We start from the raw sequence: 24,410 nt of genomic DNA on the forward strand, positions 1-24,410 counted from the left end.
CTCTATCCCAATAAAAACACATTCACAAGCGTGTCTAATGGGCACATGGCCCACAATGTAGAAAACAGTCTTGGTATGAGTCTGAAAACTGAAGCTCACTCCCACATCTCTTCAGGGAACAGAGCAGCCAAGCAGGTTGGTGTCTTTTTTTTTTTTAAATGTTGAAATCTTTCTCTTATTACCACCACATGCAGGAACCTGCATCAGAGACCCCTTAAAAGAACCCAAAGGGTATTTACATGATCAATTAATAGAATATTTAAGCGTCTGTGTGGGAATGGGTCCAGGTGGAATAGCCATGAAGACCTCGCAGCATGGAACCACAGTTAATTGCATTTGGAGGGGGGGGGAGCAGCTTAGAGCAGACCTGAACCTGCAAACACAATCAGATCAAATCAGCGACTGACGACATGTGATTGTCACGTTGTCGCAGGCAGAACACAGGGAGGAGGACCCGATTGCAGAAAATAAAGATTTATTTAACAAAAAAGCAGACTCAAAATCAAAAGGCAAAAACACAAAACAAAAACTTACAAAACTAAATCCAGAAAGTCAGGGAACAAACGATAGGCAACGACAGACTACAACTACTCAAGACAACGATCCGACACGAGGGTAAGAACACACAGAGACTATATAGACAGGGGTAATCAGACACAGGTGAGACTAATCAGACAGGTGAGGACAATCAGGGTAATCAAGAGAGGAGGGAAACAGAGCAGAGAACACAAGACCAGAACACTAACAACTACAAAGTAAAGCCTGACACCGAAAACACAACCTAAACCAGATAATACAAAATAAAACAGGAAACACTAAAGACTAGACTTAAAACAGGAAATAAACTTTCAGGTAGCACAGAAACACACTTAAGACTAACGAAAACACAAGACTATGAAACATTAAAACACACCAGGGAAACGAAACGGAACACTAAGAAAAACTAAAACAAGACGAAACACAGAGACAAAACCAAACCATGACAGTGATATCACACCCAAGTACACATGCAGATGGCTATAGATTACTTTGGCATACTTTTGTGTTTTGACCTTTAAACATTTTGCTTTTAGATCCTTAAAAAGATTCTTTGAAACGTGGGGAGGAACAGGATCTTCTGCAGTGACGTGATCCTGATCGCTTGAAACAACTTCAACGTGTGACATTTTTTTTTTCCCTTTCTGCTCTCCTGCAGACTGACAGCCATACTGCGGGCCCCATAATACGCCTGCTCTCTCCATTTCACCGTGCACTCATCTGTGAAGCGGATAGAGTCGCCGTTAGGAAGAGACAATGCACTTTGCAGAAATACATATCACTTGGCCTCGATAAGAAGGAGACAAATAGGATGGAATTGTTTGTCGGGGAGCCATCTTCTGCTCCTTTAGAGCCGCTCTGAGGTTCTTTTTTTCTCTTCCGTGCAGTTAACCTTTTTTTCATTAAACCACATTGCATAATTATGGCGAGTCAGTGGCATCCTCCATTGTTGTTTAATTAGCCAGCTAATGTTGTTACTCGCTGCTGCAAACCCCTTCATTTGTCTTGCTTAAGGAGCCTCTCTGTCGCCATTACTGCGGGGAAATTGAGTTTATTTATTGTAAGAGGAGAGCATGCATGCTATTAAATCTTAATATGCTCCAATTTCTGCAGCTGCAATGTGTTGACGGCTTTTAACAACAACGTCTTCATTTCACCACCGCAGAGTATTCATCATGTGTAGTAAGCAGCAGACAAGAATGTGGAGCTGTGGAAAAGTCCCACAAGCCCCCCCCCTCTGCTGTTTCACATCAGACTTCAGTGAGTGAGCATGGAGCAGCAGAGATGGTGGACCACCACGACGTGAAGTTGCAGACAATTATTGATCCTGGCAATATTCTCCAGCACTTAACCTTTACACTAGCCGGACGAGATATGAAGTGGCTTATTGAATGTGTACTTTTATGTTCTTCTCTGGTGACAAGCCTAATCAATAGCCCCCCCCCCACCTCCACCTCCTCGCTCTCATTAGTAGCAAGAGCCTCAAAGACCGTCTTTAGCCTGAAAGTCCGAGCGCCCTGCGACTACACGGAGGTCTCATTTTCTGATACGATAAGTAAATATCTGGCAAAAAACAATCCGATTTGGTCGCATCGTTCTCGCTACAAAACAACCACGGCGGAGGAGAGTATCGTCGGAGACGTGTTCTAAAAGTCCCGAAAGCCTTTTTTTTTATTCTAACGCCCATGTAAGTACGAAGGGCCACAAAGAGCTGCTCCTTAACTCTCCTCGTCTTTTTTTTTTTTTTTTTTAAATCTTCTTTTACCTCCTCTGTCGGCAAGATGTTTCCTGATAAGCACTATTAATCATCCCCTCGCATCTGTTCATTCTTGTACACTTTTTTTACCTGAAAAAGTCTACGGCACTTGTAACAAAAAAAAAAGGAAAAAAAAAAAAAAGACGCTTCTCCTCCCAATTGCCTGACACATTATCTCATTAAAATGTACAAAGAAAACTCCTTCTCTTTATCTCTGATAATCTAATTAGCATCAGCCAGATGGTTTAATAAGGGATATCGGCGCCGTTTAGCCTCCCAAACGGCCCGCTGGAGGAGAACAGTGGAGGAGGCTCCTCTCCACTCTCCTCTTCACTCTGAATAGCTCTCCAGGGTTCACATTATTGCTTCCTCTGCCTGAGGCGAACCACTCCAACTCAGGAGTTTAGGGAGGATGAATGCATCCAGGAGAGAGGCATGCTCAAAGTGAATCAAATAGGCAGAGATGTTGGATACTGCTGGGAATGTTTTAAACCAAATAATGGCAGATAACCGACTTCACCTTTAGTTCCCCCAAGGAGGCGAGAACATTTCAGATTAGGCTTTAAATCTTTCGGCGATATATCAGTCTGTTCTGTATGTGTGTGTGTGTGTGTGTGTGTGTGTGTGTGTTTAATTGTTGCCTAGGTAACAATGAAGCAGTTCAAAGGGTGTCTGTGCTTAGATTATGTGATTTTTACATCATAAAAGCACAAAAGACTTGCATGGATAAGCAGTTTAAGGCAAGTTTTATCTTCCCCTTCTCAATGCGAGGAGCGTCCTGGTCCTGTAACTCGGAGCTGTTAGGCCTGACAAGGCACCAGTTCAAATAAAGTCAGGCTATCATATCATTAAGGAGGAAAAAGTTCGATGTCCAGATTACATTAGAGGAGTCTTAGCCGTCTGGTTTCTTCGGTTCTGACACTTCTCTCTCCGTAATGAGCGGACGCTGCCGCAGCCGAGACATGAATGCTCAAGTGAAGTCCGGCGGACAAGACATCCTCGGCCAGGCCCCCGCATTGGCAATCTAGGCAAACACATCGAGCAGAAAGAGGCTAGCCCGGCAAGCCGAGGAAGCCAGACAGTGGAGCCAGTCTCTCCCAGCCCCTCGGAGCAGGCAGCGAGAGAGAGACATGCTCAATTAACTCTCCAACTTCAGCAGGGCTTTTCCTGCTGGCCAGTGGAGAGGAACAATAATGACTGGATTTAGAATAAAAAGATGTGCACGTCTACAAAGAAGGGGGTGTGAGTGTGGGAGAAGATGAGATAAGGGGCTCCCATTTAGATTGACGGTTTGAAATTGTGGAAGGTCAACGCGGTCTGTGAAGCGTCACCCAGGCAACTGCTGTGGCAAAAAAAAATAAAAAAAATAAAAAAATACAGTCCAGCCAAGCCTGATCAGGGTGTGAGGCTTTGCTGCGTCGCTTTTTGCTTTACTTTTTCTTCTTCAGGCCTCACAAATGGGTCCTGCAACATATGTCACAGGACGAAAAAAAACCCTCTTGGTGAGGAGAAAATAATGGGATGTATTTTTTTCTTTGCTCAGAATATCATGAGAGGCAGTGAGAGGAATATTGGATAAGACCGGTTCACTGAGTCGTGTTTTTCTTTTTTTTTAAAAAAAAAAAAAAAAAAAAATCAGTTTCCACATGGAATAAAAGTTGGATGCTAAAATTTAAGGTGGTCTCGCGGGATAGCCGAGACACTTTTCAAACGTTACTTCTGACGTCGCTGACAGAATAAGACATTCCTTGAACTGTTTGGGACCCTCATTTGAACGCGGCGGCTAATCAGCTAATGCTAATGAAGTGCTTAACCAGGTTTCCAAACTCCAAAAATCGATTATTTCTCCATCAACAACATTTAGAGCGTCATTAAGGAGGAGTTCTGCACAAGTGGCCTTAGGTAAGCGATTTGAACAAGCGCCTGCGTCCCCGGCTAATCTGCACCGCCGTCTCATCGCTGGCATATGCAGACAGCCGCATGCTAATTGCACTCAGCTGCAATTGAAACAATGTCTAATTGTCGGCGGGATTAATTAGCCTCTTGTGCGGCTGTGAATTCCTAAACAAGGGAGCCGCATAAATAACAGCAGGTAGATGCCGAACGAGGGAAATACTCAAGCTGCATGCATTAGTTAACTGTAATTTGTAAAAAGAAAACAAACAAAAAAAAAAGTGAGGAAGTGGACAGATTCTTTTTAAGCCCAACGAACAATAAAGATAATCTTTCAATGTTGCATCTTCGTCATTTTATAGTACAATTCTCTTGGTTCTGAATGAAATCTTTCCTGGAAAAAAAAAGCTCTGCAAATATAATATCTGGTACACAGAAACGAGCGTCTCCTGCCGTAGTACTTTTACTCTGTTTGACTTTTTCTTTTCTTCGGTATTTTCAGCAGCAGTGCGCCGGTGTTTACACACACAGTGTTCGTTCATCCAAGGGGAATTTGTAGAGTCAAATCCGTCCTCACGTCATTGCGGTAATTACATCTTCTTATTTCTTTTTTTCCACTCGACACAACCTCGCAGTCTTTTTTTTTCTTTTTCTTTTTTTTCTTTCTTTCTTTTTTGCGCTTCAAGCACTTTTTAAACTTGTTTTACAATCAATTAGACCCCCACAGTCCCGACTGCACTCCGCGCCGATCAGTAGCATCAAAGACGCTCATAATATCCGCGCATGTGACCCACACAATCTTCACAATCTCGAATGTGTGCGTGTGTTTCACTGTTCGAGGTCTTACGCTTTCACCTGCGTCCGCTTGTGAAGTGAACTTTGCAAGGTGCTGAGCGAAAATCACACACACACACACACACACACACACACACACACACACACACACACACACCTACACACACACAGTTCTGTGAGTTTGCATTAGGAATATTAATGCCCATATTAATTTGGTGTTGACCTTTTGCCATCCTCGAGCTCAGTGCTGCAGTCCAAACAGACAGAAGCTGCTTTCTTAATTCCCTCGTGCACGCGTGTAGGAAACCGAAAACGCAACCTTTAACGCACGTTGATGAAAACGTCTCCACAACATTTCATGAAAACACAACTCAAAGGTGTTCCATTAAGTGCAAGCTTTTAAACTTTAGCACCCACATGAAGCATAAAGACAGAAAACAAAGGCTTTCTCTATCACGTGATCAGCTCCATGTGTCTGTTCATATTAATACGCACACAAATCGAATGCATAGACTGTAAATACACTTGTGCTGTATTTTTACTAAGTCTTGCAGCTTTTAAGCCCTAAGTGCTCCCACCTCAGCGTGTAAGCACATTGTACTGGCTTCACAAATGACAAAGCAGCGGCTGTTAAAGAAAAATTAAAAAAGAAATCAGTCAGATATGTTAAAGTACTTTTTTTTTTCTTTTTTTTTTTACAAAGCAGGTGTTGGGAGCTGTAAGACTTTGAACAAAGCAAACTACTTTAGTGGAAAAAGAAGGAGCAGACACATCCCAGTGAGCGGCCTCTCGGCTCTATTCCCCTCTGTATCACGCTGAAACGCTCCCAGACACAATTTCCAATTGTTTACGGCTAATTTGCGGCTGTTTTCCACACATGTAAACACACCAGCCGAGAAAACGCTGCTGAGTGTCACGGCAAGGAACCCTTTTTTTTTTCTTTTTCTCCTTCCTTGTGAAGAGGCTTACCTCCAGGACGCGGAGGGTTTGGGGCCATAACAAGCAATAGCCGATGTGACAGGGACAAAGGAAACGCATTAGTCAGCCATGTTGTGTGTTTCTGGGAATCCACTCGTTGCGTGGCGCTCACTCAGGAGAAATTACATTTCTGCTTTGATTTAATTAAAGCTAAATATTGGGCAATCGTCAGGCACTTGGCAGGGGTATGCTTGACACTGTAATTATCTCCTGAGGTGCTTTTGTCTTAAAGGCTGCATTCATGCGTGAAACCAATTCCAACGTTGACTTGTCAAGGGCTGCACTTTTTTTTTTTTTTTTTTTGTTTCTTGGAGAGAAAAAAAAAGAAAAAAAGAAAGAGTTTGCTTACTGTTCCTCTCAGCCATCTATAACCTGTCACACCGGCTGAGACAGACCTGAGACGAGGAGCTCTTAAAAACAAATCCGTCAGCCGCCCGTTAGCTCGATGCACAGGGGGGAATGCAGGTTTGTAAAACAAAGGCTTTCCTAAATAACAGATTAATGTGTCTTTACCTTCTGAATAAAACATCCTCATGATGGTATACTCGTCTGTGACAAGGTGTATGATTTCTAAAGCAACACACGATGTACAGTATGCATTCCTCCCCCTCTCCTTTTTATTTACTGTATATATCAAGTATCTCTCTCGATTCTCTCTGTTCACTATGTGCTCTCTTTTCTCAGTTTTCTCGTGAATTATTCACCAGTGTCATCATGTTGACCTATTCCTTGTCAGTGCTGTAGCTGTGCGTATGTGTGTGTGTGTGTGTGTGTGTGTGTGTGTGTGTGTGCGTGCAGCTGTGTGGGTTCACCGGCGTGTGTCTGTGTCAAGGCCAAGCAACGCTCCCCTCATCCAGTCCTCGGCTGTAATTTGTGTCACTGACTTGAGTTTGATGGGTGAGCAGCTCCGCACAACACTGTGTCACAGGGGTGGAGTGGCTGTGTGTGTGTGTGTGTGTGTTTTTTTTGCGTGTGTAAATGTGTGTGCACTCTGTGTGTGCGCACTCGATCGCTGGGCTTCTGCATGTCTTAGTCTCAAAAGTGAGATGTGGCCATGTGAACCTGTTACTGTGTGTGTGTGTGTGTGTGTGTGTGTGTGTCTACCTGAACAGCAGTGCAGCTCTCTCCCTGCGTCGCCTGCATCGGCGCCATGTCACAGTGAGGAGCCCGGAGGAGACAGCCGAGGCCGCGGCGGTGAGGCGCTCACAGCTGCCACTTGTCACATTAGTCAGCTCAAATTTGGAGGAAATCAATTCGGAACCCTAATTCGCTCGACGACTCCCACGCCCGCTGCAGCCGAAGAGCCCCGGCCACCGGCAGGCTCTCCCTCACCCCTCCTTGCTTCCCCTTAACCCACCGCCCCCCCCCCCCCCCCCCCCCCCAAGAAAAAAAAAAAAAGACGAGGAATCGACTCTCAAGGGACACAAGTCATCAATCTTAAATCACCTCCTCCAAGCTAATGGCAGTCCCCAACCCGACCGGTCCTGCTAAATTGAATTATTACTGGATTGACAAAAAACTGCTGTGAATATTTCTGAAGGAAGTGAGGGAGCGCTCGGTGTGTCTTAATGACAGGAAGTGGAGGGAAAGTGGTCCTACTGACTCGTGATGGGGGGGGGGGGGGGCTGAAAAGTTGTATCCGTGCACGTGAACCGCGCGCACACAGTTTGTCCGCGCAAACCTTCACGTCTCTCAGAAACCTCCCAAACACTCACTTTCACTTTTCCTCTTTCCTCCTCTCACACACACACACACACACACACACACACACACACACACACACACACACACGTTTCAGGCTGTGTGCCTGTACGCTGATGCTCCTCATCAGCTATAGGCTGGATTAATGACCCACCTCTCGGCCAGGCGGAGTCCGCTGCAGCGTAGACCACCTACTCATTCATACACAATGCATGCAGGCAGGGACTCTGGATCAGGAGCACAAACAGCAGGGCACCCAAACAGAACATGGGTTTTGTTCTTATTCATGAAAAACACCACATGTACAACTCTTCGGACTTCAACACACGGTGGTTAACACTTGTTCCATGCACAGAGGTTGTTGCCCTCCAAGCGAGCGGCCCGCCCTTGAATCCCACAGTCCAAAGTCAGGATAACTGGTGAGTCTAAAACTTGACTCTCGGTGAGTCGTCAGCCCTGTGGTTGACCGACGAACAGTCCACGGCGTACCACGCCTCTCGCCCTGTGGCAGCGTAGGAAAAACAAGGAAGCCTTCAAACATCAGTCGTCACTCATCCTGTTGCTAACTTCACCTGAAGTGAAAGACACGCAGCGAAGGTAAAAAACACTGAGAAGGAAAATTGATGTCATTCGTGGAGCTGCGAAGACGCAACTCCTCACTGCACCTCGCGAAGCTTCACGTATCGCCTTTCACTGCCGCCGCGTGTCAAGTGCATCCCGCTGTAAACAGGTTGCCTCTGTCGGGCGGAGCGACTTGTTGAGACATATTTACCGCTCCTCGCTGTCACCGATCCACCACGCGCTCCCGAGTTACGGCTTGCCTTGCGAGGCACATGAAAGTGATGGATGAAAGTTTTCCTCTCCCGGGGCGCGGGGCTGAATTAAATTGAAAGCTACTGTTTATTCCCCCCGTGTCTCGTCTCGGAATCAGGTTTGTTTGCAATTGATTTAAGCCGGGGGGGTCTTTTGCGGGAGGAAAGGCTAAGGTTTTCCTCTTGATGGAAGAGATGATTGAATTTGTTTTGTCTCTCGTGCCTCTCCCGCTTTCTATCTGTTGCCTATGTCAGTAAATCAGATCATCTCTCTCCCCTGTCAACACTCGCTCCTTGTTGAGCAGTCAAAGTTAATTTGCAAACGTGCTCTTTGATTCCCCCCCCCCCCCTTTTTTTTCTTCCTCTTTATAGAATTCCTTCCTCTGCCTCCTCTTTTAGTTTTTCTCACAAACCGCTTTTCAGAAGTGCTCACCAACAGTTTGCCTTTTTCTTTTTTTTTCCCGCCGCGAGTTAGGTGTCGAAAAAAGAAAAGGGCTTTTGCCTTTGCGGGATCACAAGCTGTCCACACTTTGATGAGATGATGAATCCCATCTCATGCAGGTGACGTCTCGCGCTACCTCAGCGAACCTAACCGCGGTAAGGCGCAGTCCTCGCTTAAGGAGAGCTTGTCAACCGGATTTCCCTTTGTAGAAGAGCCGAGCGGAGTCTGAGGGTTCTTCCTGTGGGGAAAACGGCAACGGAGTCATTATTCATCATCCAAGACTTTGCCAGGGCCCGTCAGGCAGTCTCCCTCGGCAGTAGTCCATCTCGGCAGCCATTCATCATAGACCTGAATGCAGCTGAGAGAGAAGAAGGGAGCAGGACACTCAGGCCCTCTGCTAGCGAGGCCCTAATGAAGGCCCTCGCTCGCCTCTCCGAGAAACACCTCAGCGATATTAAGCTGGGTCAATTATCGTGTCGCTCTCCGGCAGCCATCAAGGTGCGGGCCCTACATTCAAGTGTTTTAAGTCCAACTCGCTCAGGAATAGGATATGCATTAGACAGATCTTAAACACTGCTGCTTTCAATGAATTCCTCCAGTGCTTTTAAGAGTCTGCACTGTACGACTCCCTTTTCTGCTTAAAGCTACATTAGCTTATACCTGGAGAAGAGCTGGTGTGGTGTCAGATTGTGTCGTAGTCTTTCCAGCGTTAATCTCTACACCAGTGTAACTTTGCTTTTATAATATGTTTCACCACTTTAGGTTTGATTAGTTCTCGCTTAAGAGCACAGGATATGCACTCAGGAAGAAGTCGAGAAAACCATGGATGCTAAGTTTTATTAAACATAATGAGCCACGCGGCCTGCGGGTGTATCCTCAGGGTAGAGCCATCATGGGGTGCTTCTTCATGCTAGACGCGAAAGAACAAGAAGTCTTAAAGATGTTACACAGACATTCAAGGCTTTTGTTTTGGTTTTTTTTCTGCTGTGATTTCACAGTCAAGCCAAGAACATCAGTTGTAGTATGTGTTTGCACGAAAACGATGTCGTCTGTCAGCGTTCCCCCGGCCCTCAGCTCAGCTGTGCTACCACAGCGTGCAGTCAGCGCTACCAGCTTAGCCGCAGGTGCATGCAGGGTAACATGTGTGATTATGCATCTCCTCCAGGCTAATGTGATGAAATGATCCAGGTTTCGGGGATGGCATGATGTCCCCGGTTTGTCTCACAGGCAGGGGAAATCTCGGCTTAGTCGCCCCTTTTACATTTGTGTGCGAATCGCAACGTTTGCCGGTCCATGGGAGACTTGTCAATACTCGCCGCAGTACAAGCGGTGGCAGCCTCACTTCAGGGAAAACATTTGCCTTGAAGTACCGTCTTTCCTCATCTTCAATGTCAGCCCCGGGGCTCCAAGACAACATATGTTCTCCCCCCCCCCCCCTGCTTGTCCCCAAGACAAGGCAAGCCCGCGCGCTCTCTACGCTAGCTCGTCGCACAAACGCATCATCACACGGCCACTGTCTTCCTCGCAGCTTCACCCCCTCCTCCTCTCTCTCTCTCTCTCTCTCTCTCTCTCTGAAACAGATGGCGGCAATTTACAGCAGCAGTTGTTGCCTTTAAAAGTATACTCTGACAAAACTCACAGCAGCTAACCCTCCCCCCCCCCTCCTCCCCTTCCCACACGTCACTGGAATGACAAAACCATTAATTGGCATTGCGTAAGGGCTGGCTGCTTTGGCGGTGTCTCGCACAGCGTGAGCGCCTGTCTAAAACTCACAGATGTAAAAGATTAATCTTTTTGCCTTCAGGTAGGTGAGCTGAAAATCAGTGGGTGAAGAGGGAGAAGAAGAAGAGGGGGGGAAAAAAAGCAGCACTCCTAGCTGTTTGGTTAGCGGGGAGAACAGAGAAGAGGGCACGTCTACTGTAGGAAGCGTTCGATAGTTTGTCCTTGAAACAGAGCGCCCCCCCCCTCCATGTGAGGCGTGTGGTGTTTTTGTGTAGCAGAACAAGAAAGCGAGAGCAACATTAAACATAATTGATAATTTGAATGGTCTTCAGTAAAAGAGATGAAGTCGTATATTACACCCAAGACTAAAGGTATAAATATTAACAGCTGCTCATTGCTCTCTTACCGCTGTATTCAGATGACTGTTTTGACACGAGTAAAATTACAACGTAACCCCGAGCAAAAAGAGATGTGCCAACATGACATCTAAGGCAAAAAAAAAATATAAAAAAAATTTGAATAATTAACAATGATGAACTTAAAAATCAAGCCGCGGATTCTCTGATGAGGAGACAGAAGTAGTTGTATTCTGTGGGGAAGCACTTCCCACTCTACAGAGACAATTCAGACGTCCGTCTTCTTTATCTCCCGCTCTCTGATCTGCCATTACCTGCCAGGCCAGAGCACCTCCACCGCCCCGAATTAATAAAGCTGTGTGTAAGATATTAGCAAAGCAATAAAAGGATGAATATTTGATAGCGGAGATTTCAGACAGTGTTATTACTCGGCTGTTGCATCAGCGCTGCGAGCTCGGACGTCGGAGAAAAAGGTGCCACTTCCTCGCCGTCAGCAAAAAGAAAACAAGAGCGAGTAATATTTGATTTTTTTTTTTTTTTTTTTTCCTGTTCAGCTGTTATCAGATTTTGCGCTTTGTGTAAACAGGAAAACTTCATTGTGTGCACACGATGAGAACGTGGTAACTGTCCTCATCCCAGTTTTTATCCACCTGTCAGTCCATCCCTGTCCTCACCGTCCACATTCCTCTTCTCTTTTCTCTTTCCGTCTTTCATTTCCCTCCCTCTCTGTTTCTTTTTCTTTTTTCTTGTGCTTTAACTTCCATTAATCTTTTCGAGGGCCTTCTATAATCCATCTCCCCAGCCGAGAGGTATTCCCCGAGGGTAAATTACTCTGGAGGCCTGCCTGGCCCCGCGCTGCATCAGATTGACCCTCAGCTTGTTTGCCATTTTGTATACTGCACTGTTTATTTAACAAGGAGCAGAGTGAGCGTGATTTCCAGGGACGGGTCCCTGTGATAGTAGCTTTGACACCCTGCCTGAGTAATGACCCTCATTATGGAGCCTCTGACAGCTCCCTGAAAGGCCTGATTTATGAATATGCTGGGACTGCAGCCCCACAAGTCTCTGAGCATGGGCTCCCCTCTCTCTGTCAGCACCCACACACTATACATACATGAGAGTGGGCGTTCACACACACAATGCCTACATATGTACTGCAAAGTAAATGGCACATGCATGTGAAGTGCGCTTTTGATTTCTGATGTGCCATAAGTGGAAACCTCACCACAATCTCTTCGCCTAACTTTCTTTTTCCACCCCCCCCCCCAAAAAAGTGCAAGCTCTCCCAGGTGATCTGTGAAAGTTGGATTGAAGATTTTTCTGCAGAAGTAAATTCCTCAAAAGTTGAGTTGATTCCCTGTATTTTTTTAATTTATTTTTTTTATTATTATTGGTATGCGAATATAGCAACGTCCCACAGAGAGAGGCGCAACTTTAATCTCCTCTTATTGGTCAGTACTTCATGAAAATTTCACACATTGCACCCCTCATAGGATTAACCCGATACATATTAACCCTTCTTAAATATCACACATATCAAAGGGTAACATAAATAAGTGATGAGGTATATATCTCTTCTTTTTTTTTGCCCCAGCAGAATCAATTAAGCGGGCAGAGGAGGAAAAGACGGTCTTTGGGATGCTCTCGGCCGGGCCGGGGCCTTGAGAAGACCCGGCCTGCTTTAGGGAAAACCAGACGGAGTGAGGATAAAAGGGGAGGGGAAGAGAAAAGAGAGAGAGAGAGAGGGAGAGAGAGGGTTACACAAATACAGATGGAGATAACAGAGCAGATAGGAAAGGAGGAGAGGAAACGGGAGGAGAGCTATCCAAAAGAGAGGAGCGAAGAGAAGGGGTGGGATATCCGCTGGATATGCATAAACCGTAGGTGAACAGGCAGGCGGGCACGCGAGCGAACAGCAGCGAGCAGATAAAGCCATACAGGCTTGTCAGAATCCAGCCGCTAGGCCGTTGATTTATGAGGATCCCCAGTCAAGACTTCGCTCCAAATCCTACACGCAGCAGCCTTTTGCTTGGGCAGAGGGAGCCTGAGACAGCCCCCCCCCCCCTTCCTGCACCCACCTCAGTTTGACCCGACCGCTCCGACGTGCACGTGTACCTGCACAAGCACTCACGACCAGCGGCTCCGTCTTATCATTAGCTTGTCTAAGCATCGCAAACCTCTCATTCCAAACTCATTTGAATCACCATCGTTATTAATTCATGACTTCTCACAGGACTCCGACATTGTTTGTGCTTTCTGAAGTAGCCGTTCGACTTGTGTGTGAGTTACGTAATGGCACAGAGAGGGAGACTGTTTGTCGCATTAAGTGACACAGGTCAGAGGTCAGGACATCACTGAGGAATGATCATGCCCTTGATATGTCTTTGTAGGGGTCGTCTCCCCCGTTGAGGAGAGTTAGATAAATGATTATACACACACACTAACTCGCACACACACACACACACGTATTTTCTCTGGCTTTATGCAGCACATTAAAAAGCCCCGGATAAAAGGTAAGGAATATGCTTTATTAACTTTAAATATGCATGAAGTTTCAGAGGGAAAGTGCAGCACAGCATCAGGAATGTCCAAAAGCTTGACTACTTATTTCTCTCTTTTTCCCCCTGAAAAACTGTAAATAATTAAAAATAGAGCGAAGGGGGGGCAAGAGAGGAGGAGAGGGAGGGAGGGGAGGAGAGAGGGAGGAAGGATAGGAAAAGTCAAAGATACTCGCACTCTCTGCATAAACACATTCTTATTAGTGACCTTAGACGCTCTGAGACATCAAATCATAAAGTTACAGCAGCGCGCGACTCTCCAGAATGTGTGTGTGTGTGTGTGTCTCTCTCTCTCTCTCTCTCTCTCTCTCTCTCTTCAGAGCCACAGCTGCGCATGGAAAAAAAAAAGCTCTTCTGTTTTTCAACAGTCATGGCCTCAACAGCCGAACTTCTGGAGACTCTTCTCCTTTGAGAGCAGAGTTGAAAGACACAGACGCTCTTATTGTGTCTTTGTCTGAATATCTACAGAACCTGATCTCAAATCAACAAGTCCTCTTTTCACCTTTCACCTCATGCATCGTGTTTCTGTTGAGCTCTGACGGACTCCAGCTGATTTCAAACTGCAGAAACATTTGATCCGGGTCACATTTCTTTTTTTTTTCTTCTTTTTTTTAATATAGCTTTCTAAGCACATAGAGCCCGTCTTCATCCAATAAAAAAAGCCCATATTGACACCATGAAATCCTCTCTTATTGGCCAATTGATTTCCTCTTCAGTCCAGATATTCATCCAGAGTACGAGAGCTTAGCTCTGCGCTCTGGGCTCATAAGAAGCAGCTTAGCCTTATTAGCAAACAGGGTTTCAGCAAACATGACAACCACACATTCAGCACAAAGTCCCTCGGTGATGTAAATAGATAAATACATAAATACATAAACAGGCTGTGAAGAGCTGATCGCGTTAGTCCCTCCTGATTTGGACGAGCCGAAAATGAAATCAGTTACGCTTCTGCCTCCAAACCCGGCGACAAAAGTGTGTGTCAAATGATGTTTTCCAACTGCAAATGAGCTACACAAAATTGTTTTGCGTGTTATTCGGCTCCTTAATCTCCCTCCACAGCGGTGGTTGTTCGTCATGATTATTTCAGCCAGCTTGAAGATATTTAAATGAATAAACAGCAACGTATTTACCCGGCATCATTGCCTTGTCATGCGGGCTACGTCGCGCCTAATGGCCTTCTAGACTCCGGCTCTATTTATGGGAGTCATTTCATCCTCTTTTATTTACCCCCCCCCCCCCCCCCCCCCCCCACCCCCCCACCCCTCCGCTCCCCTCCCTCACTGCAACATCCTCCTCTCTTCTTTCTCTTCAACTCCATCATGCGACTGCTACTTTTTCCCCCTGATGCGTCGCCTCCTTGTGAATTTTAATTTTGGCGACGCGCTATTAGAAGGGGGGGTGTAATCCCGTCACTGCTTGTCCTTCATGCCTCTCACACGATCGTGTATTAACGGCGGGGCACGCTAATGAATGAAAAGCGCCAAGTTGTTAAGTCTGCTTTAAGGTGCCATAACTATTCATTTGCTCTTTGCTAGGCTCTGTTGATTTCTTTCCCCCTATAGTCTTTGTATTTTTTTTTTTCCAGAGATACATCTCATCCACAATTTATTTTCACAATCTGGTGCAGCAGTGACACCTCTGTGTGTGCGTGAGAATGTGTTGCGATTTGTGTCAAATTATTGCTATGAATAGACAAGACGCTCACTGTGACTTCCACGCACACTGGATTCCCACAGGAGACGTCATGTCAACAAAAATCTCACATCTGTCGGATAAACTGCTCGACGCGCCGCTTTGTGAACATGCGAAAAGTTCCTGTTGTGTGTTTGCTAAGAGTCTAGAATCAAAGCTGATGGATGCTCAAAAAAACCCCCAAAAAAACAGCGTTTCATGTGTTCTCTGTGTATGTTTTGTGGTGGAATATTACATCCCATCAAGGGGGTCTACAATCCAGTCAATACCCCGCGCTTTTCACTGGACCAATACTCCCCGATCTGATCTCTCAATCGCGCCACACTGGAGCGAGCTAGCTAATCTTCGGATCACATCACACTCTACATATGCTGGCAGCCTATCCCCATTTACATCTCCATTCCCATCCAGCCATGCCAGCACTTACAATGATGAATAAAAAAAAAAAAAGGGGGGTGGGGGAAAATATATGCTTCAAAACCCACAAAACCCAGGATGGAGCTAAATTACCGGAGTGCAACAGGGTGGAGAAGCTTCATCGTTTGTGTTTCATGCGGCGGCTGCAAGAGAGCGCGCTGCCATTCCTTTGCCGCTTGACTGGGCAGATTATGCTCAGGTATCAGCCGCAGCCAAGAAAGCGGATTACTTGTGTCCAAATAGAGTTGTCAGTTTGGAAACTCAAGATGCAATCATTTCCATGGGAAGGGTAATTATAGGGGATCAGGCCCACGTTACTGTCAGACGCTGGCGCGGGATGAGACAATCACTCACTAATGAAGGATTTTACATGTGTGAGGTGAACAAGGTACTCCCTCTCAACTCGTGTGCGCTCTCCAGCTGTTTCCCCACCGTATCCTTCTGAGCTTTGTTGTTTCGTGTCGTTTAAAACAGTACAGTCTCCTAACCCTCTGACGTTGCTTTGCTTACACGTACTGTAGGTGCTGTGGACAGATGACATCCAGGGCTCACCTGCTCAACTCAGATGGCGCAAAGAAGGAGGTCCCAAAACAGATGAAACACAAGGTAAGACGCTGTCTAAATTTGACAGTGAGTCGAATAACCCAAAGTACAAACGAGAAATGAAAGCGCCCCTGCGAGGAGAGTAAAATGCTCTTTAAACAAACCTCTCTGGAATTCCTTACACTTTAGAAAAAAATGAAATGGTCCCAACCAAAAGCAGTGACTTGAAAAATCCCTTTAACCAACCAAAAACAACCCAAAACACGTTTAAATATACTGAGCCAAGTGTATGTAACGAGCCAAAAATGAAAATGTGATCGACTGAAAACTCAGACAGCCGTTTGTGTTCTGTTGCTGTCGTCTGACCTCGGCTGGGTCATTTCATAAATAATCCAGCGCCTGTTTCACGGCTTTGTCTCCGTTTAGTCAAAATGGAAAAGACAAGACTTCTTTTTAAACGCAAACCAAAAAACCTCCTAAACAATACAATGCATCGTCAATATTAGAGCTGGAGCCTTTTGACAAATCCGCTACAGTCAGATCAGTCACGCTCAGAATAATGTGTAACTTGTATACTTTATAAAATCCAAACAGGTGAGTTTTAAAAACATGAATGCCCCCCCCCCCGTACAACGTGTGCCGATAGAGACCAACTAATCAGAACATGGCTGGAACAAGTTGTTTTTTTGTACCAGGCTGTTATCATACTGCTTCAGCGGTGTGACATCTGTGATGCATTAAAAACAAACCGTTCATGTCTGCACACTTTTCACCAACTCATAATGTCCGAACACGTTGAGTACATGAGGTATTCATCAGCGACACAAACAGACCACCTGTGATTAGGCCTTTTTTTTTTAAACAGCCTTTATCACTGAAAGACTGAGCTCTCACACGCTCAATTCAACATTCGGCATCAATGAACACGTTGGGGTTGTTATGTTTAACTATGAGCCACAATGAAAGGATGCAGCAAGCAGCCAAATGAACATCGACGTGTGAAGAGTTGGATTTTTAAGACATGAACAAACTACTGAACTTTTAGTTGGAGATGCCTAAAGTGGCGATGCGTTCGACTGTGTTACACAAAGATTTGTGTTAAAGCCAACCTGAGGGGACGTGCAGCCGAGTCGTGTGTTGGTGAAGAAGCAGTTGAATCTCTCTTTGGGCCTATCAGAATACAATTCACTCCAATTCTCCTCCCCTCATTGCTCTTCTTACCAAAGCAGATACTCCGACCCTGCAGCTGACCCTTTGCACTTTGACCTGGCGTGATGCTGCTCACATGTCAGCGATGTTCATTATATTACATTTCAAGATATTTTCTGCCCGCCTGATGGTGACGATGCGTTGACACAACTTTTAAAACAAAAGTTCCGACGAGTAGTTGTATTGAAATCGTGAATAGTGTTCCTTCCATCGTTGACAGGGGGTGCTGCAGCACCCTCAGCGGCACCCACCTTCCTGCGCCCCCCGTGCAGGAGGTTGGCACTTGATGTAGGTTTCAAAACAAGTCAGCGCTAAAGAAAGCTCGGTCACCTGTTTTCTGCTGCTCGAGATCATAAGGGCATGTTGGGCTGTTTTTGTTTTTTTGTCTGAGTATAAAGTAAACACAGTGCTCAATACAATCATTTCACATTGAAGAGAAACAGCCAAATGGTTTGCTGAATAGATTCAGTGGATTTCGCCCCTCTCAGCTTTCCTTCCACATGTTCCATCAGAAGGATGATTATCATCTGTCATTACAGATTATGGGCTAACTGCCAGTTACGCTCCCAGCCTTTGTCTCCGTGTCTGACCTTTGACCTCTTTGGCCTCAACCCTGACCCTGACTGAGCCAGCACCTTATAAACATGCAGTATGAAAACCCCTGATCAAACTTCAAATGAGCATGACACACACACACACACACACACACAAACACACACACTGAGTCTGTTTTATTATGACGAGCTTGTGCATTGTTCATCCCACCAATACCCAATCACTCATTTTCCCACTAAATACCCCCCCCCCCCCTCTCCCGATGGCTTCACCCGGTGCTCGGTCGAAAAGGTCACACAATTAAATGGCTAAGGCCTTCTGTTCATGTCACAGAATGGTGATGTATCACTCCAGGCTGGCTGTACGTGTACCTGACACACTGTGAGCATGAATATGATTTCAGAGATCATTAAAAATTTAACAGCGTGACCTAATTACCCGAGCTCCCTATTCAGATTCCGAGCAGTAAGTGAGATGGAGAGAGAGAGAAAAGGAGGAGGAGGAGGAGGAGGATCTGTGTATGGCAGGCCGAGCTTCATCTGGAATCAATTATAATTACTTTATGTTGCTACTTTGTCAATCAATATGGGACGAGCGGTAATGGATCGCTCAGGTGTCACAAACTCGACTGAGAGCGATGAAGTTCTGCTGTTTGTGTGTTTGAATTCATAATGGACACTCGGATGGAGTTGCTATAATTAGTGGGCTAGTTTGGTGTGGTAAGTGGCACTACCATTTATTGAAGTGGGTTTATTTAAGGTGCCCCATAGAGACATTGACAAAGACAGTGCATGCATATATAATCGGGACATATCTGTCTGGAAGTATAGACAACATAGACAGTGGAAAAGAAGGCACTCTATTGTTTCCATTCAAATCAACTTCCTCTAAGGCTGCATTATCCCCCCCCCCCCCCCCCCCCCCACCCCCCACCGTCTTTTACCATATTGATTGCTCAGTACTGAGTCACAAACAAGGCAGATTACCATTATCTGCCGTTACAAAGCGTTTCAGGAATCTTTGACTCAAGTCGTAAAAACCTCAGGCTTTTCATGCCTCTCTGCATCGATTTAGCGCTCGTGAGGATGAATTGCAGATCAATTGGCTTACCTCCGGGCAGACTTAATGAGCAAGCACAACACCAGGCCGCGTTGTTGTCTGCCTCCTCGCTTCCGACTTTTGAACTAGAGGAGGGGAGAGACGACGCGGAGGAGGAAGAGGAGGGGGTGAGGAGGCAGTCATCGCCAGTTTCCTGCCCTGCTGACACATTTAAGAAATGCTTTGTGCTGTAGACAGAGACACATTGTAGTCACATTAAACATCGACATAGCATTTTGTGATGTTTATTGTGACTTTTTGTTGTGATTTTGTTTGTGATTTTGCAAAACTGTTGTGGAGCTATAAATCTGTGGAACCTACTTTTTTATTTTTATTTAACTGATTTAAAACCTTTAAAACATTTTGATTTCTTTTAGAATTTCATTATTTCATATATTTGCTTCTGATTGGATGATGTAAAGCACACTGTAAGCATAGACTGTGAATATTAATGGCCGAAGCCTGAGTGACGTCAGCCTTCTGTTATGGCAGGTTGCTCTGATGTCTCATCGGCAGCAGCCGCCATGTTGGAAATGCTGTCTCGGTCTAACCTTCAGTCAACCCAGCGGCAGCTTTGAACCAACCACCAACATTACTTTGCCTACAGAGCACGCCGCAATGGAGGTAAACAGACAAAAAGCTGCCATTTTTACTCTTGATTTGTTTACAATAACAAATAACTCGACTTAAACCCATCCTGGTTGCAGAAACCCAAATGAAAATATTTCAAATGTAGTTTAAAACACTTTTAAGATGCTCAGGATTACATTTCATTTTTTCCCAGCGGCGTTAACTCACTCTCTCTTACATTTGTATGAAGACAGCGGAGCGTTACTGTGATGTTCTGTCCAACCAGCTGCATGACTAATGAACTTCTGAGTAATCTCTTACTCCAGTAAGCAAAGCTCATTACTCACTTTTGTGAAACCATCTTAAAAACCTTTTTGGCATATGAATTGGACAACTCTTGCATGGCAGCTTATCTATGAAATGTCATTGCAGCAATTACACTACGGGGATCTAATGTCATGACTGAGCCTCGTGTACCAACACAGCATTACGATTTGTTTATCCTATTGCATCGCTCCTTTTTTCGAAGCCAAGCTGTTGTAGTTGCCACATTGACTTGGATTTCACTTTTAATCTGGTTCTGTCGAACCCCGAGCGTTACTGTTTGACTGCTGTGTTTAGATCACTTTTCTCCTGTCTTTCATGCTCACGGTATTCTTTAAACATTTACCCTCCTCCCACCTGGGATCAATAAAAGCTGTTGCCATGTGGTAATCTGACGGCGCAGTGAATCTTCTAATCACCGTCTAATACCCAGCAGTGACTTTCTGAGGTTGCAGCTGACGGTTCCTGCCGGCTCCAGACTCCCTCCGTCCTCTCTCTCTCTCTCTCTCTCTCTCTCTCTCTCTCTCTCTCTCTCTCTCTCTCTCTCTTTCTCTCTCTGGCTGTCTTGGTTTGAATCCATGGGCGCTGACTGCAGGACGTGGCCGCGGCCTGGCCTCTCTGCTATCTCGCTGGCCTCGAGTGTGTCCCGAGGTTCACCCAGTAGTCACAGAGGGATGATGGAGTGGGGGGGGGGGGGGGCATTTTTGCTCAGGTTGCTGTTTGGTGCGAAGGGAATGGGAGCGTGGCGCCTCAGTGTGGTGGGTGAGAAGGGATGAGGGGAACGAAAGGAAAAGGGACATAGGGCCAGGAGCCTGTAGCCAAGTAGTTATAGTGCGAGCACCTCAAGCCTCATCTGGGCAGGCGACCAAGGCTCAAATCTGACCTGTGGCTCCTTTCCTGCATTATTATTAGCTCGATACAGATTGCAATCTTTTAAATGCTTGAAAAAGTAGCAGAGGAGGCTTCTCTTTACAGCAGAAACCATTACGTTAAAGAGAGTTATGTAAAAAGTTGATATTCAAATTTGTTACTGAGATCAAATGCACCCTAAGAGTCGAGTTTCCACCTTCCTTTCTTTCCTTGTATTTTTTTTTTTGCTTTCATCTCTTTCCATTTCCGGCCCTTTCCTGCTCCCTGCAACCCAGGAAGCTTCCCCTGCCCACTTAACCTCAAAATATATATATTCCCCCAGCCTTAAGCCTCCATACTGTGTTTTAGAGAACATCTTGCAGGAATTCAAAAAGCAGTTTTTTTTATTTTTTTTGACTGCGTCTCTCGATGGCCTTGGACCCGAGGTGGTCTTCAGCAGCACAAGAGGTGGAACGTGAAAGGGGGCTCTCACCGCAGGAGCCTGCACTCGGAGGGACCTGAGAGCAGCGTCATGTCGAGCAGGAGAATTCACAGCTCCTGTAATTGCTGCAAAATGTTTTAGAACACGTGGTGAAACATGTTTCCCTATTGTTCCTCCAGATTGTATTATACCACAGGGCCAAAAAGAAACTCTTGGTTATTGTATGAACGTGGCGACTGCTGAAAGGCACACTGCTCTGAATATGCAGGAAGCACGTCAACAACTCTCCCATAACCTACCATTAGTCTCGCCTTCTCGCTCTTATCATGCTATTTTTTCCCTTTAGAAGAAAATGGAATGGGGCTCCAGATGGATTGCAATTCATTGGAGTCTCATTGTATGCGGTAATATACACTATTAAGTGGCAGCATATAGAAACAAACCTTTGATTAAATGAATTTGAATCACAAAGAAACAGCAAGACCCCTCCTCAAGCCTTCAGTTAATAAGGATCGCTTTTTTTGACTTGGCGCCGGTTGCATGCTGACTTTTGACACCCGCGGTTTTCAAGAGGGGTATTTCTGAGGACTCTCATATGGCGGCAACACCAGATTAAATCAAGTTGGCTATAATAAAGTATAATGTTATATTCATTTTGTCATCATTAGGATTCCAGTGTACTAAAAGGCTTGTGGATTATAATGAATTCCAAATAAGTTCAATGTGCTAATGGGGAAAGATGGAGAGTAGTGTGGATTACTAATATTAGCAGGGCTCCATGTTTCATCAGACTGTATTAGCGACGAGAATATTCAAATAGGATTTTCTTTCTACTGTATTTCAAGTTCTTTGATTGTCTGAGAGTCCTCCACTAATTATTAATTGAAACAGTGTTGAATGTTAAACGCGGCCGTTTTGTTCAATATCTGTTCATTTCTGATTTTGTGTTTGTAGGAACAAAGCAATGAGTACACAAAGCTTTGAAAGTGAAACCAGCTCCGAGTGACACGCAGACAAAAATAAGATAAACAACAATGGGGGAAAAAAAAAAAAAAAAAAAAGGGCTGCTTAAGAAATCCAGACATTCTATACATAGAATTCAAGAGCCGTATTTATCCGAGAAAGGCGTACAAATCTTTGTAAGTATCTCCACTGTTTGCATAATAGATTAGAAATTAGCATTTTTGTTCATTTTCTATGTATGCACAGTGCCTGGAAGAATAACACTCCATGCATATCAGATCAGCCTGCCTACAATTTTGCGCAGTATATTATTTGACAATCTAAAATGTGTAATTTGCATGAAATTGCTTAATTAAAACACAGTCACTGGGGGTATTAATTTCTTTGTCTGACAGTGGAGTGTGGTGAGGGGAGAGCAGGGGAGATGTAAAACGCTGTCAGATAGCGCTGTCACAGAGGCAGAAAGGAAATTCTGCCACATTCAAACCCCCCCCCCTCTCTCTCTCCTCCTCGTCCTCTTCCTCCTCTTCTCCTAACGGCGTCGAGCGATGGAGAGGATAACGCCTGCCCAGCTAATTTGGGTTATGGTGGTAAACGGAGGCCACTGCACTAGAAAGATACCAAAGGGAGGGGGGGAGGGGGTGAATCACTGGAAGAGATAGGGCGAGAGGGGGAGAGACTAGCATGGGTGCCTTTGTGCCATGGTATCATTGTTGTCCTCGGGGTAGAACTATGCCAGGCAATTGGCTGTGATACAAAGATGTCAGATACTAGTGTATCCGTATTAGCGTGATGGATTAGCAGCATCCTGTTTGCTTCAGCGCAGCTTAAAATCTAAAACGAAAGCTTTTAAGATCTGTAAGTTAGCGCATCAATCGTAAAGCAGTATATCTCGTTCTTTGGGTCTGTTGTTTCATCTACGAGCGTTAATCTCCACAAGTCGCCCTTTTGTGCGTCTTCCTGCCGCCGTGGTTTTTTGTCTCACAGACGCAATCAATCGTAGCCAAACCACAATGCGAGCGCTGGATCGAAAAAACAGCCACTCATTAATTGTTGCCCACCCTTTTTTTTTTTTTTCTCCTCCCCGGCGCCGTGCCGTTACGAACGCCGGAATTTGCGAGCGCAGGGGGAAAAGGGCAAGAGGTAGACGAAGGATGAACCAAAGAGATTCAGAAAAACACACAGGGAGGAGGAACTCTTTGGAGCATGACAAAGAGTGAGATTAAAGCTCCTTTTTCCCATTTCCAGTTTTGCCCCTGCGTCTGTGTGCGTGCAGCCCCGCACATCTTGTACCCTTTTGTCTTAAATATCAAAGGCAGCGAAGGCACGTTAACATTTCAGTAATTCCAAAGATGCATGAGAAGGACATTGGGGGGGGGGGGGGGGGGGTGAATGGTGCAGGGAAGAAGTTATCAAACTGAGAGGAAGGAAGAGGGTGTTTCTTTGTCTTTAAAGTTCTGAGAAAGCTGTTTGCTTTTGCTTGTAGTGCGCTATTGAAGGTGGCGCTTCTGAGATCAAATTAAAAGCTTTTAGCGGAGAGCTAAAGGAGGATAAGAAACCAAAAAAAAAAACTCCTGAGAATGAAGTGCAAGAGTGCAAAGAGAACTACCAAAAGAGGTAAATGCATTTGGGTATAAGCTGAATCGAGGCAGTGCGGCGGGCAGGTTCAGCGCGGGGGTCCTTGTCACCTGTATCAGCAGTGTGTGAGGGTGAGACACAGGCAGCAGCACTGAGGGCAGACGAACGCTGACAGGACCTCCACCGCAGCCTTGACGGCCAGCTTCACTGGAACCTTAATTGGCCCTTTGATGTCTTCGAGGAAAAAAAAAAAAAAAGGTGGTGAAGGTGACGGAAATGAACTGTGTCCCTCTTTGCTGGCATACCGTACTGTGACTCTGTGTTTATTTATGACCTGAGCGTCTTATTTTGCGCCGACTCGATGGCTCTTTCACTTTTTTTTTCTTCCCTTCTCTCCTTGATGTTACCCTGCTGTTTACTTCTATCACATCATCGCAGCACTACTTCAAAAGTTTCTCCTTCTCTTACGCTGCCACTGACTTTCTTTTTTTTTATAAAATTACAACATGAATGTTTGTATGTGCCGTCAAAGTGTTCATATCTGCCGTATGGGTAATTTATGTGCATCTGCATGCAAGAGTGTTAACAAGGATGGATTTTGTGTGTGTGTGTGTGTGTGT

General features: G+C 45.4%; 1 protein-coding gene across 5 annotated transcripts in view; it reads left to right on the plus strand.

Moving 5' to 3' along the window:
- LOC306817653 (uncharacterized protein) overlaps positions 1 to 24,410 on the plus strand; it is a 196,653-nt gene that overhangs the window by 33,524 nt on the left and 138,719 nt on the right. For all 5 annotated transcript variants that reach the window (XM_079334712.1, XM_079334710.1, XM_079334709.1 and 2 more), the window contains one exon: positions 16,181 to 16,265. In XM_079334712.1, coding sequence (XP_079190838.1) covers positions 16,181 to 16,265 — 85 coding nt within the window. The remainder of the gene's footprint in view (positions 1 to 16,180; positions 16,266 to 24,410) is intronic.

Source organism: Symphodus melops (assembly GCF_947650265.1).
Source record: "Symphodus melops genome assembly, chromosome: 22".
NCBI classification, from domain to species: domain Eukaryota; kingdom Metazoa; phylum Chordata; class Actinopteri; order Labriformes; family Labridae; genus Symphodus; species Symphodus melops.